The sequence below is a fragment of the Pezoporus flaviventris genome, unplaced genomic scaffold (assembly GCF_033815535.1).
Source record: "Pezoporus flaviventris isolate CSIRO_AGI_PZ_B2104156 unplaced genomic scaffold, CSIRO_AGI_Pfla_v1 ptg000066l, whole genome shotgun sequence".
NCBI lineage: Eukaryota > Metazoa > Chordata > Aves > Psittaciformes > Psittacidae > Pezoporus > Pezoporus flaviventris.
The window spans coordinates 6,432,393-6,447,155 of NW_026892614.1; the positions used below are offsets into that span (position 1 = coordinate 6,432,393).

Sequence of the window (14,763 nt, forward strand, 5' to 3'; positions counted from 1 at the left end):
AGAAAAATATTAAAGGTTAAAAAAAATGAAAATGCACATACTATTTTTATATACTGGTATTCAAAACTTAAAGTGCTTGCAAAGAAATAAAATACATCAAAATACCAAACACCAAGCATCGTAACTAATGTCATAAACTACGCATGACCATTGCCCACCCACAGCTTTCTGAATTCCTCTCTACAAGCCTAGAGAGACTTCCAGCCCCAGCACAGCAATCTTGATACATGCGTGAGACATCCCACAACCATACACAAATGATGCACAAGTACAGAATGACCATTTTCCCCCTTGTAGTTTATGCAGCTTAGCTAGAGAAGACGACAGGGGAAAAGTGAAACAAGACAACATTAAGAAGATGATGCAGTTATATAAGCTAGTCAATAAGCACTGCTTCACTTATCTGAATCATTTTGGGTAAATAATCTCTTTCATACAGATATTAACAATTTCTGACTCTTCAGCCCTGTCAGTTTAAGATCATAGTATAAGCAGTACTAGAGAACAGATCTGAAGGAAGAAATGGTTGCAAGTTCACACTAGCTGGAGGAGGACATTCCACATACATAGGAAGGTGTACAGGTACATATCACTTGCAAGAGTAGGGAACAGTAGGTGAACACAGGGCTGGCATTAGTGTGATAAGAGACAACAGGCGATTAAGATGAAGAACAAATAAATGTAAGGGCAAAAACCTGAATTATTCTAACAGCAAAGACAAATAACCTGAGATTTAAGCAGTTAAAAAGAGGGGTGCAAACGGGCAAGTCAAAGGACTAGAAGCAGTGACATAACAGAGCAACAAGCAAGGAACATATTTTACCAGCTGTGTTTTGAATGCACAGGGCAATACAAGTTATCAGAGAGGTCTGAGAAGAAGAGACTGCATTGGTCAAGATAGGGATGAAAAGGATCTGGGCAAGTTTAGCTGGGTGTACAGAGAAAAGGCTTGGTCTTATAAAGGAAGAAGCTCAAGATTTGGACCCCCACCTAAAGGTGTAAGACAAGAAAGGGAAAAATCCTGTTTATACATTCAAACACATTTTCTAAATATTCCACCATTGAACACACTGTTATATCAACAATACACTAAAATAATTGCTAAGCTTCATGTATATAATGCCAGGCTGCACACTAAATTTTCCTCCAAATCTTGCTTTCAAGTTTCAGTTGTACAGTTGGAATAATTTAATTTTGAGATCAAATGAAATACATAAGCATGCAAACTTCCAGTCACTACTTCTATATAGAATGCAAAAACCCTAGCTTTCATTAGACTGGCAGCCAAACAGATTCTCTGGTAATCGTAAAGAAGGTTTAATTTGCTAGGTAATTCAGAACAGTACATGTAAAATGTAAAGAGAGACATAAGGAGAGCTGCAAGCAACTTTTCAGAATTGGTTCTGATCCTTCTCACAAAGTTTGGCCAACAATTAACCTGGTCAGTTTTGATTAAAAAAGATGAGGAAATTAAGAAAATACTTATACTGCTCAGAAGTAGATTTTAGATCAGCAAAACACTGTGCAACATAATTATTACTCAGCATTCATTACCTTGTAATATTTTGTGCCTGATTCATTCTGAAACAGCGTGAGGCATTTGCTGTCCAGTCTCCAGTAATGTCTTTTTCTCTACAAAACACACAGTACAATAATGTAAGAAATAAATTGGTATGGCTTTGATTACCTGATTATTTAAATAAGAAATGCTTAAAATTACTAACATCATCAATTAACATAAATCTACATGACTAGATACACAAAAAAGAAGCTCAAAAGTTATTTCCGCAAACCAGAACAAAGTATCACTTACCTGACAGTAATAGCAGTGTTATATATCACTTAAATATCGCTTATCTAACAGCAGCTATCTCACACAGGAAAAACACTCACCTACATGGGTTTCACTCTAGGTAATATGCTCCCTGAATCTGAAGCATTTTAATTTAGTAACAATTGTTGGGAGTCATGCTTCCTCCCTCTGAGCCCTCACACCAACATCATAAGGGTTCAAAGGACTGAACAAGCCTAACAAGTCCTTAATTCTTTTGTCAACACAGAGTTCAAGAATGTCAAGAGCCCACAAGCAAGACAGACTGTGAGATTCAAGTGGACAAAGTATTGGGGGGGGGGGGAGAAAAATAAAACTCAAGACAGACTGAACAGCCATCTTCTGAAAGTCTCCACCAATAAGAAACATCTGCATCAAAATGAGATACAGATTGCACATAACTGTCTTGTAATTTTAAGCAGAAGAAGCAAGCTTTTAGTATGTATGACTGTATGAGTCTAACTTACTTTGCTTGCCCCATGCTCACTTATTAAACCCATTTTTATGTTTCCGTGACAAAAACCCAAGACCCTCATTCTGGCTTAGGATGCAAAAGTTTAAAACATAATACAGCAGAGCTTTAACACCTTCAATCATGGGGAAGCTAGGTCTACCTGTAGCAGCCACACAAAGAAAGCTACGTCATGAATGGATTTAACTAAATGGAATTCCCAGCCAGCACTGAATGGAAGATGGGTAAAGATGTAAGGATGAACCGGTCTCTTGGACATATATACTCTTTATAAAATCATGAATCAGGAAAGACTTTAGAGGAGGGAAAAAAATCAAGGAACACGTTGTAACTCCCTCGGTGATTCAAAATCTGCCTATGGGCAGAAAGGATGGGCTCAGGGTGAGGAAAACAATATGGATGATAATACAGAAACTTCTCATTATAAAGGGTGGAATATCTTGTTACCCAGGATGAGCAAGAATACAGATACTGCTGTTAAAATGAACCTTTCTGGAACTGACAGAAAGCCCAACCTGTTCAGGTACAGAAAACAGTCTGACATTGCTGAGAACAGAGGGGTCAAGGGAAATAGCTGATATCGTAATGCCTAACACAGAAGTCTCTTCCCATTAGGGAGCTCTATGAAATCTTGCTTAGCTGACAATACCTTGCTTTGGGGCAGAATACTTCACTTTATTTGCATGGCCTTCTCGGTAGATGTCATCTAGGTAGCAGCCAGGCTGACAGCAGAATAAAAACAAACTAAGCTAAGGTGTACAATCTGACCACTGTTCCATGAAGAGGTTTAAAAACATTCATGGAAGAAAGTACTGGCTGTACTGAAAGATTAAACCAGAGAGGAGTACCACGCCTGCCATGAATACTTCAGAACTATGTGTCTTCGCCTGCTACCTGGCCTTAGTTTTTCCATAGCTAGCCGATTACTGTGTCTGTTAAGTAGCCTTAGCTGGAATGTCATCTGAAATACACTAGATACTTATTTTTGTTTGTGATAAATACATCCAGGTATTACAAAACTGTATTTCAAAGATATTTTTTAAGGCAGTTTCTGACAGACGACAGTGGTCTGTTTAGTTGATAATCACAAAAAACAAAAATACTACAGTAGCCTCAGCTGACTAGTGTCACTCATCAGCTTGACTTTAGGATAACTTAAATTAACTTTTCTTCTATAAATTCTTGTAGTCCCCTTCAATTGGACTCCTGTGTAAACACAAAGAATGCAAAAGTATTTATGCTGCCTTTCATGAAGTCTCAGTATAACACACTGCTGCATGAGATCTGGAAGTGTCTTGACTTCATCCTTTTCATTCATCTACTAAAAGATGAGAGGATCCATTCTCTCCTATCAGACAACTCTAAGGAACCCAGTTATTCTTCCTTATTTTCCTTCCCAATACATAAACCCAAGGAGCTTGCCTAAGAAGGTTCAATTAAGAGATGATTACTCGTAGCACTGGAAACAAACAATGTAGTCTCTTTGGAGGATGCCTGAATAGCTAAGGACAGAGTCAAGCCACAATTCTTTATACCAGTAACATCAAGAGGAGTAGTGAGTTTCTGGAGAGTAGGGTGTGTTCAATAGTGCTTACTTTTAGATACAGCAAATTGATGGGAGAATGAAGGGCCCTCATATCTACACATAAATATTTACAGACACCTAGATCATTAGAATATTAGTGTCAATAGTTAATAGTTCTTTCAAATGATACTGTAAACCAAAATATCTAATTAAGATAAGTAAAATACACTGGTTTAAAAAAAATAATCTAACTTAATTTAGGAAGAAATTAAAGCCACTGACCAGATTGTCTCTACTAGTATAGTGGACCATCCACCCTTCCTTCACCATTGTACTGCTCTTCCTCTTTGTGTGCTTGATCGACTGTACAACTCTCATGAGTGGAATATTATTGCTTGTTGAAGGACTAAAAAAAAGATAGAACAGTTAACATTTAACAAACGAATTACAACAGTACTGCAATTATACTAGTACTACACATTTAGACCATTATTTTCAGGAACAGGCACCTTTTCTTCCCATACAAATTTTATTCATAGCTGAAACTGGTAAGGTATCAGAGTTCCCACTATCTCTCCTAGCACAAGTGTTGCAGTACATAAATTATCTACAGAACATGGAAGAAACACACTGGAATGAGGACACCTACGGAAACCATCTCTCAAAACAATTAGTTGAGACTGCTAGTCTAAAACCAGCATAAAAATATAGTGAACATCAGCATCACTATTATTTTCTCTTTTCTAAGCTGACTGCTACTTCTTAATATTTTTATTACACTAATGAATGTCCCTAAGCATACCTTCTAGTTATGAAAATATTAACAGGGGTGTGTTAATTCAAATCACAGCTGCACTAGAAAATTCTATCACTGCTCAGGGATGGTAACTGTTCTGCAGACAAGAATTGACAATCTTCAATATTCTGACAGACACTACTTAAACATACATTTTTTAAAAGCACTGAAGATGGAGTCAACCACTAAGTTACCTGCTTTACACCAGAGCTCCTACATGTGGCACTAACAGAAACATTTGTAAATGAAATCTCAGATTCAAAACAAAAAACGTAAGGATGCTTTAACACAGCATTCTGTGTAATTCTAGTATACAGAATATATACTATATAGTGTAATTCTACAATGTAACTGTAGATGCCACAGGATGCTCTACTTGCTAAAAAATTTAACTGCTTCAAATCCAATTAGAAATAAATGGAAAAATCCTACCCAGAGGTGGAACGCAAAAAAGCTGCTACTTCCAACGCAGGAAGTCCTTGACCTATAAATCACTTAAAGTTGGGAAGGTATCACTATATGTTCTTCCTCACATATTTGAATGTTAAGTCCAGAGGTACCGTGACCTTTAGTTTGCATCTAATAGAACTGTTCTTATGTTAAGAATAACATAAGAAAAATCAGGATGACGCTATTCAGAATACAGAAAGTAAAAAGAGCAAACCTGATTAAAGGAGCTACGGAACAGCGATTAAAGGAACTACATAACACCTTCAGATAGAAGACTTCAGAAAAAACACATTCAAGATAAAGCAAACTTCTGCCTAAACTAATACAGATTATGATGTGAATATCTAAAAGTATCTCAAGTAATTCCTTCTAAATCAGCAGATGTATAACAGTAACTAAATTAGGATGAAGTCACAAAGATCTAAGTAATGTCAGCCATGTTAAACTGTAAGTTTTACCATGTTTTGATAACATTGTTTTACCTCTTTGGTAACAGCCATTTCACAGCACCTTTTCAATTAAAAGAGATTATATTATGGTAATTTTTATGTTTCAATTTTCTTGAGACAGAATAACTTTCTGAAATGTTTAAGTATTAAAAAAAAAAAAGAAAGAAAAGAAAAAAACACTTTAAGCAATGCAAGTTGGCTGATCAAAAATGTTTTACTCACATTATTGAGGAAAGTACATCCAGAGCAAAGAAATCCACCTTATGACTTACCTGATGGTTTTGACAGCTTCTTCATCTTTGTCTGCATCAAGGTCAGATGGATCCATAAAGAAGATCTTGTCCTCTGGTGGAGAGGGCTCCTCAGCATCATCTAGACCTCGACTACCATCACTGTTCAATTCACTGCTATCAACTTCCATTGGCATGTCCAAGTCCTGCCCTGGGCTAGCAGGTTCTGGAAACAACACAGAATTCAGATATTCTTTCAAGTATACAGTTTAAAAAAAACCCAAACCACCATACCCAAATACAACTCCACCACACGCCACCCCCGATTTCTTCCTCAGTGTCTTCAGTTCATATTTATGCAAGTAAACATAAAAGTAAAATCAGAATATAAAAAATCCTCTAGTTCTCACTACATGAGGGAAGTGCAAAATAGGCTACTGAACATTATCAATTTGGTTTTGCTAAATGCCAAGGTAACAGAGACGCAACTAAAACAAGAAACATATTGAAAGAAACAGAGTAAAAAGCTTAAGGTCTAAACTCACTAAGTAATTCTGTTCCACAAGTAATCAGTACAAAGTAACCTTTCACTGGCTAGCGATGACCCAGAGGATTACTCCTGTGAGAATGAAATTCTCCATCAACAGAAACCCAACTCTGTTCTTGCTTTTGTAGCCCATAATAGCAAAAGCAAGAGAGAAAAGAGGGGTTGTGGTATTACAGAAAAAAGAGAAAAGCAGAACAGATCTTATTCACATCTGACTTTCTGCTGGCAGAAGTTTAATGTTTCTAAAAGCTTTATGACTTGCACTGTGTAAAATTACGAATTAAGACATACCATTTAGAAATACCTTAATCTATAGCCCTTTTTAGCCTTTATTATTATTATTATTATTATTATTATTTAGGCCTGAAGAGAGCTCAATTGAAGGGTGGGAGAAAGAACAATCAATAAATAAATAAATAAGTAAAAAGACTCCTTATGTCCACAGAAGAATTATATGAAATCATAGTTCCCAAACTACGTGCCTTAGCACCATCACAAGGGTGCTGAAAGTAGGCTGAAGCAACAACATGCTGGCCAACAACCAAAAACCTAGGCAAGAGCCTTGGGGCTGGAAAATGGAGGCACGAATGGATGGAACATGCTGTGCAATGGCAACAGACCCACGGTTTTTTCCTTTCTCCTTTACCTCAGAAACTGCTGGGCTAACTCTGGCCACTAAAGATCATTGATGTGGGAAAGTCATAAAAAACGGTACTAGTCTTCAGGTAATAACATTTACAAATACATTTCATGGTGAACAATGAGCAGACTAATCACAACAGATGATTATTTTTTCAATGCTGAGAAAGCTTCTTGTTTATTTCTTTGAGCAACCTCAGGCAAAGCACACTGCGCTTGCCAAGGCTGATGAAATAAAACTGAAGTCACCAGAGTATAAGTTTTACAACTGTTTTTTAACTGTTTTTAATAAAACCAGATCAGTTATCTCAGGTGAAGAAACTGGGAAGATAAAGCAAAAATATGTAAAATATTCAAAGATGAGAAAGCCAAAAGGTAATGCATCTTGTTAGACCTCCAAAGATCTGTCAGTATTTGAAACCATGTTTCTCATCTTACCTCCGTTAAAAATCACCTCTCCAAGACAGTCTTTAGGCACTTTAGATGCACAGCGTTTGTGACAGTTGAATCTGCAATCTAAAATAGAAGATAAATAAGATTATGATACCAGAACCTCACTCCTACTCAGCCACTAACATTCTAACATTCACTACTTCCATTACAAACTTCAGCTCAGTTTTATACGTTTGTATGTAACTGAAGACAGCACCAATGAGGTCACCTCTAGAAGGAAATTAACATTCTTGTCCTGATGTCATATGTTGATTTGCCCCACCACTATTCATTGCGTCAGCACTTCCCCTTCCAGTACACAAGTTTTCTACTTTTCCAGCTTTCTCTGTGGATATTTTTGCCATTATGATGTAATTTTTCCCATCCTCTCATTTGTTCCACATCCTTTTTTCCACTGCTGTGATTCAAATGTCTCATCTCTACCATGTTTCCTCACCTGCCACCTTAGACTTTCAGCTATCAGAGCCTCTAGGATCACACACCTGCATCACAGAGCAAATATGCTGTGCAGTAAATCCCCTATCATTCAGACAGGCTGAACACTGAAGCTCCATTTCTGCCTGCTGACATAAAGACAGACAGAATAATGTTGTGCCCAGATCTGGCCTGATGAGAAGATGGAATTTAACCTGGATGTGTGCCATTTCTGCATCTGAGGCATCAGATGCAGCCTACTTAACAAAGTCCAGCATATAACATTAGGCATATTTAACAAGAATTTCCTCTATTAGCAGTATCACCATAACTTTCAACTCAGTATCAGCATCATCAATCTCAAAACTCCCTACTGTCCCCACAACTGTTTTCAATCTGACAGTTTAGCCCCTTTCTGCTATCCAAGGAAAGTTCACTGTGCTTTCCTTTTCAGCCCAGACAAGAAAAATATCAGTATCTCCCCAGACTAAGAGCAAGTCAATCCTAACAAATTAAACTACACCTAAAAATATTCTTGGGATTGCAAGTAGTCTAGTAAACAGTTAGAAACATTCCCAGACTTTTGGTCCACATACTAGCATATAGTCCATAACTAGTATGCTAGTCCATAACTAGCATACTTTTGGTCCACAGCATTAGCACAGTCCCAAACAGTTCCCAGGTCTAGTTCTGATTTATATCGGAGCACTCCATGAAATTGTTCCAACAGGCAGTCTGCATACAACCACCCAGGCTGGAATACAAAGAGAACTTGCTCATGAGCATGGGTCATTTTGTCCCAGTTGACCTCAGTGTCCAGGTCCAGGAATGGTGCTGAGCCCATTTTAATTTATTACCACAAATACAGCTTTAGCATCCCAGAAAGTCCAAGCAGATGCTTGGATGAATTCAAGAAATCCAGGGCTGTTACAGGTACTCAGGAACACGGTACTTATGAAAGACCCATGACGCTGCAGATTTGTGAATGTGCACAAAAAAGTCGGTGTGAAACCTTAAGAACCTGCAGGAGAAAGTGGTATGAAAATATTTTCATTGTTTAATATCTATCCCTGATATAGTAAAAATACATATAGGATCATACCACACAGACCAAGGCCTATTAGTATTTCTGTCCTCTGTGTATATATAACATTTCTCTCAGCTTGTTTTCCATACATAAATGTTAATTTTACCCAACATCATTCACTTCCTTGAAATTGATGTGGTAGCCCCATTTGTTTGGCTGCATATACAGTCACTGCATATGGTCAGTAGCATCTATGTGTTAACTATGTTCTAAAACTGCAAAACACCTTTTTCAGGCTTCATTATTTATGTATTGCATATATCCAAGAGACACAGTGACAGGAAAAAAAAAAAAAAAAAAAAAATCAAAACAGTTCAGGATGCTGCCTTCAAACAGACGACAAAGACTGCAAATTAATAAAACCAGAAATGAAAGATAAAACTACTTCTTTACTTGAGACAGCAGTATTTTTAGTAAAAAGAAAATTAACACAGCTGTAAGCTTACAATTTTTGCTCTCCTTTACTTAAGGAAACTGAAAATGCATTCAGTTATCTCTTTTAAAATGTTGCCTTTTGGTACTCACATGTGACTAATTCACATGAGAGAAATGGAAAGTCCTTTCCATACTGTTTATGATTCATGACTACAGTCTTCTTTCCTAAACCAAAGCTGACAGATTTGCACTACCCAGCAATAAACAGCTGGAAAATGTCACAATGTCATACTTATGCCCTGGGAACTGCATGGAAGTCTGAGAACTGAAGTCATGTATCTTAACAAATAAACCCCATGCAGCTGATGAAGCCTAAGCTAGCTCAGGAAAGGCACCTGAAAAAAAATTTTGGAAAATTTTTCCAAATGATAATAACCAGTATTCTGTACCAGAATAACATAATGAAAATTTACAAATTCTTTAGTGACGAGTCTGGAAGATATTGAACAAAGGGAGGTATTTCCCATTTTTATTAATTTAGGATTATCCTTTTACAATTAAGGTATTCCCAAACTACTTGTGATTAAATCTTATTTTTCAGAAAAACGTCCAATGCACAGGCTACTGAAATGAGGGCTGCTGTCATCCTCTCAAAAATACACAGTTTTTCCAAAAACTATACTGCCCTATTTCACAGTATGCATCCTTCTGGCAATGAAAACAGAAGCTGGAATCAATTTTAAATACACTGAAACTTGTTGCTGCAGCAGAAAAACAGATTTACCTTTACACTGCATTCCTTGGCGGAAAAGACCCTTGAGCAGCCGTTTGCAATACTGGCATATGGTTGGACGAGTGTAAGAATGAACAGCAAAGGTGTGCGGAACCTTCACTCTGCACAGCACCATCTTCTCCATCCAGATGGGACGGCCACTCCAGGAGGGAATCCTCTTACTAGGTTCTGGGCAGCAGCGCTGGAACAAAGAAGATATACATGATTTGCACCAAAACTGTTCTATTGTCATGACTTTGAAAAGTCATGGCAGTAGGTGAAGTCCCTGGTGTCTGGAAAAAGGCATACATAGCACCCATTTTTAAAAAGAGGGGAAAGGAGGACCCCTGGAACTACTGACCTGTCAGTCTCATCTCTGTGCCTGGGAAGATCGTGGAAAAGAGTCTCCAGGGAGCTATGTTACACATATAGAGGACAGTGGAGTGATTTAAGACAGCCAGCATGGCTTTACCAAGGGCAACTCCTGCCTCACCAACCTAATAGCCTTCTATGATGGAGTCAGTACATGAGTGGACAAGGGAAGAGCTACTGACCTAAAGCATTTTAAGACTGCTGAAAGATGAACCACAAATAGGATAATATATCACTGACCATCCAAGCCAAGTATTCAAAATCAGGTAAGAAAGAGGTGGCAAAGAGGTACTAAACACACATGCAGAAATCATAAATTCTGGGATAGGAGAAAAGGTTACAATTCTATGATCACTGAATAAATCTTACCAGCAGTTACAAAATTCAGAATTCAGTACTTTTCATGACTCAAGACTAGACTTCATAGCCTATAACTAAAAAATACGTTCTTGAACTAGACAATCTATATAATTTATATTTTAAACTGTGGTAAGAATTGTTATACTGTAAAGTATTAGAATTAGGTAAGTAGGAAAGACTAAGTGCCTAAAGCACTGCTTTTACCCCCCCATAAAAACAGCAATGAAACAAATGGATCTAATCACTGCCTGTCCTGTCTTACAATCCAAATATAGTTGCAGTATAATCAATAACCTCTCAGCAATCATCATAACCATTATAACAAAGAACTATTATGGATGATTTTATGCTGTAAGCCCTTCATTCCCTACACCCTCCCTGATAGGGCTTTGGGTTTTTTAGACTAACTCTCTGAAAAGCATAACAGCATATCAGGAACTCACTCTAGTCTCCAAGCATAAAAGCTTACAATTTGTACTGCTTTAGACAAGTAACTATCTTGTACTGATACCATAATTACAGAATGAATCTGTATTACAAAGAAGGCAGGATGTTTTATCATTCCTGAAACTAAATTCCTCAGAGTTCATATAACTACGAGTGACAGACTAATAACAAAATTATACATAAAAGTTATAACTTACTTCCCATTTCATTTCTCACAGTAATAATAGTTATCAGTAAGTGCCACAGGTTAAGACTTAACAGATTTAACAAGCAAACTAAACCAAATCATAATGGTTAAGCTCAACTCCCTGGTACCCATTATGAGCCACTTGCAACACTATCTAGTTCCCCAGAGGTTTAAGGGTTTAAAACCAGAAACTGTTTCCCCTTTCACATTACATACTTCTTCAGAGGCAGAGGATGTGTATTCAGCTTGTGCTGGTCTTGGAACTGAAAGCCCTGCTCCTGGTAAAGACACGTTAGACAGACGCCTCTTTCTCACTCCACTGCAGTTATTTGGAATCTTGAAGGCACATCGCTTATGGTAGTTTAACCCACAACCTTAAAGAGAAGTTATTTTAGACAAAAAGAAACCCTCTCAGCATTCAAAGTAACAAAATTAGTATTGATATTTTGATAAAGCAGTTAAAAAGATGATCCAGAAAAATGGAAAAGGCAGAAATAGATTATTCTGTTAAACTCTCTTTAGCGTTCTTGTGCTTCACAGAAAGAGTTTTTTCTGCACCACTTGCTACAACACTGGTCCTCAGTAAGCCCAGCTACAGGAACAGATCGAAGACTCCAAAGCAGCTTTTCCCTCCACCATGCAGCTTTCACCAGCTTTTCTCTTCAGAGCACAAGGCCAAGGAGAAGCCAGTGAGCAGACAGCATCAGTACCTGTCAGCAGGCTGCAGACTGCTCCACAGCCAGCTGGATAAAGGCCAAAAGGAAAGGAATTCCCCTTCAGGAGTCTCTTCAAAGTATGTGCTCCTTGTGCAAAGAACACACTCATAAGCTAGCTATTTCTTTCAAGTAGGAAACGAGAACACTTCTTAAGTCTTTTGCCCAGGGTCACACAAGGCTTGCACTAATGCCAGGATGAGAACTCAGTATTCTGATGTGTGACCCCTTCAAACTCTAAAATAACACATTTATCAGGTGCTAACATATCAAACATGATACACTTTCTTTTTCCTCATCCTATACAGACACACATACACAAAAACACACTAAGAATCACAGACTTACCTTCACATTTTAAGCCTTGTCGTACCAAACCCCAAAGCATCTCTCCACAGTAGTCACAAAAAGTAGGAGCCTTGTAGGAATGCACATAAAGTGCATGAGGACGAATCTGGAAATCTTCAACTGTAGCCAAAGCTTTTAAAAAATTGCAGTAAGTTATGGTTCTTGCCACAGGATCAACAAGGATTTACGGAAAGAATATGTTGTTTTAAAAACAGCACATTCAAAGAACACTAACGAGCTGTTTAGACAATAGCATTTTACTGTACACCATTTAAATATGCTTTTAGAAGATTCCACAGTTTTCAGTAACCTTTATTGAGGAAAAAATCTGTTGGGGTTGGTAGGCTAATGGCCACAACTAATCAACAGTATGAGTCACAATGCTGAAAACTTCACTAACTTGAGAAGGTGAATACAACAGACATTGCTAAAACCAACAACATTTGAAAAAGCAACTTAATTTTCAAGCTGTTTTGTAACCTACAACTTTCAAATAAGGGACAGTTCTACAGATTATTAGATTTTTATCTTCTAAAGGACTTTTTCAATAAAAGCTAGTTAGATTGACCTTCGTCTATCAAAACAGAACTGTAGATAGTTTCCATGTAACACTGGAAGTTTCGTTAGTAACGCTCTTTTTCTTAAGCACAGATATACTTAATTTTTTCCTGTTCCTTTTGAATGTAAATTGAAGAAAAAAAAAATTGCTGTATTTTACATTAATGTTACCTTGCCCTGATAGCAAGGTAACTATCGCCATCTATGACTAAATGCTATGCTTTGACCAAATATGCACTAACACTTCAGATTCCCATGTCTCAGTTTTAAAACCCTACTGAAAGGGATTTCCGTCTTCAAAGCAGCTTATTTTCTGGTGGTCTGTTTATAAGGAAACAGTCAGAGACTGTCAAAAAGAGACACACACAAAAAATTTTCCAAATATGCCATTCACCAGAAGCAATGCAAAGCTCAAACGAAGATGATCAACTTGGTCGATCATCCTTGACATGCTAGAACAGTAGGTCCTGAAATGAAGAGAAGGATCTCAGCCTCACAGCTCTGGAAATCACACATTATTGATCCAATTTTCAAATCTAATCCCACAACAGCCAAGAGATGTCTCTTTCTAAAACATAACCTCAGTTTGGCACTTCATCCTCAAAGTCTGAAAGAACAGCTTGATGCTAGTTCAGCTTTTATTCACAGCTGGCTTTTGGCTGAATTTGACATAGTACTGATGAAACACATACGATTCATATCAGTTAGGATTTGGGGGGAGGAGGGGTGTCCTCGTTATTGAGGAGTACTGCAGGTTAATACTACCACTCTAAGGACTTTATTGTTTAGAAGAAACTGTTTTTAAGTACTACAGTAACCCTTAAGAGTCTGTCCTTACAGGTATGATTCAGCAACTACATTTCTGTGAAGCCTTTTAGAAGTATAAGCCGTCAATGGCAAAAGCTACAGAATAAAGATAGATCCAAGCAAAAGAAAGCAAATGACAGGGTTGAAATAGCAAATTCTGAATCCTACCTGCATTTCAGCTTCAACAATTACAATAATAAACTTATATAATTATAAATCTAATAATTCAGATTTATTTATAATAATAAATCTGAAGATTAAAACATGACAATGAAACTAACAAAACTCAGTACTCAGGCATCAGTACCATTTGTATTTTCTTGGAAACCTTTAACCCAAAACAGTCATCCAGTAAGAGATTCAAGTCAAAGACCTCAAGGCATGATAATCGTGTTCCATAAAGTTCTGTTTCATATTACCTGTTGAATAAAGTACTGTTCACTATTACAACAATACCTACCAGAGAGCACAACCTCAACAAGATCTCCCTCGTGTATCTCTTCTGCTGATGTAATTCGTTGCAAAATATTATCAGAGTTCAGGTCATGGCGGAAAAGGAGAATTTTGTCATACATGCCAAAGAAACCACACTCTGGGAACTGCAATAGAAAGCAAACTCTAAATTAACACATGCTGTCCGATAATCCTATCCATAAATGTTTCTAGTAACAGCTACAGAACTTGAGATCTTTAAGTGTTCCATGAAAACAAAACTGATCTGTTTATTTTTGAGGAACTGAAACATTTTCTGCACTGAAATGTAGCATAAAGAAAACAAACAAACAAAAACTGAGAAATAACCCACACCAAAACAAAACCTGTAAACCAAATCAATACCAACTTCTTCCCTTCCCCCCCCAACCAAAAGTGACACTTTTTTCAAACCTGAAAAGAAAAAATGTGAGAGTTTCTGTTTCTTTGGGTTTTCTCT

The 14,763-nt window shown here is 37.3% G+C and overlaps 1 protein-coding gene across 5 annotated transcripts in view; it reads right to left on the minus strand.

Moving 5' to 3' along the window:
* Positions 1 to 14,763, minus strand: part of PRKD3 (protein kinase D3) — a 37,883-nt gene that overhangs the window by 10,320 nt on the left and 12,800 nt on the right. For 3 of the 5 annotated variants that reach the window (XM_061471083.1, XM_061471081.1, XM_061471080.1), the window contains 8 exons: positions 14,293 to 14,431; positions 12,468 to 12,599; positions 11,623 to 11,780; positions 10,053 to 10,242; positions 7,378 to 7,455; positions 5,796 to 5,979; positions 4,111 to 4,234; positions 1,555 to 1,632 (listed from right to left, as the gene is read on the minus strand). In XM_061471083.1, coding sequence (XP_061327067.1) covers positions 1,555 to 1,632; positions 4,111 to 4,234; positions 5,796 to 5,979; positions 7,378 to 7,455; positions 10,053 to 10,242; positions 11,623 to 11,780; positions 12,468 to 12,599; positions 14,293 to 14,431 — 1,083 coding nt within the window. Of the gene's footprint in view, positions 1 to 1,554; positions 1,633 to 4,110; positions 4,235 to 5,795; positions 5,980 to 7,377; positions 7,456 to 10,052; positions 10,243 to 11,622; positions 11,781 to 12,116; positions 12,409 to 12,467; positions 12,600 to 14,292; positions 14,432 to 14,763 lie in introns of those variants that run through there. The other 2 variants (XM_061471084.1, XM_061471085.1) reach the window with 2 other exon arrangements.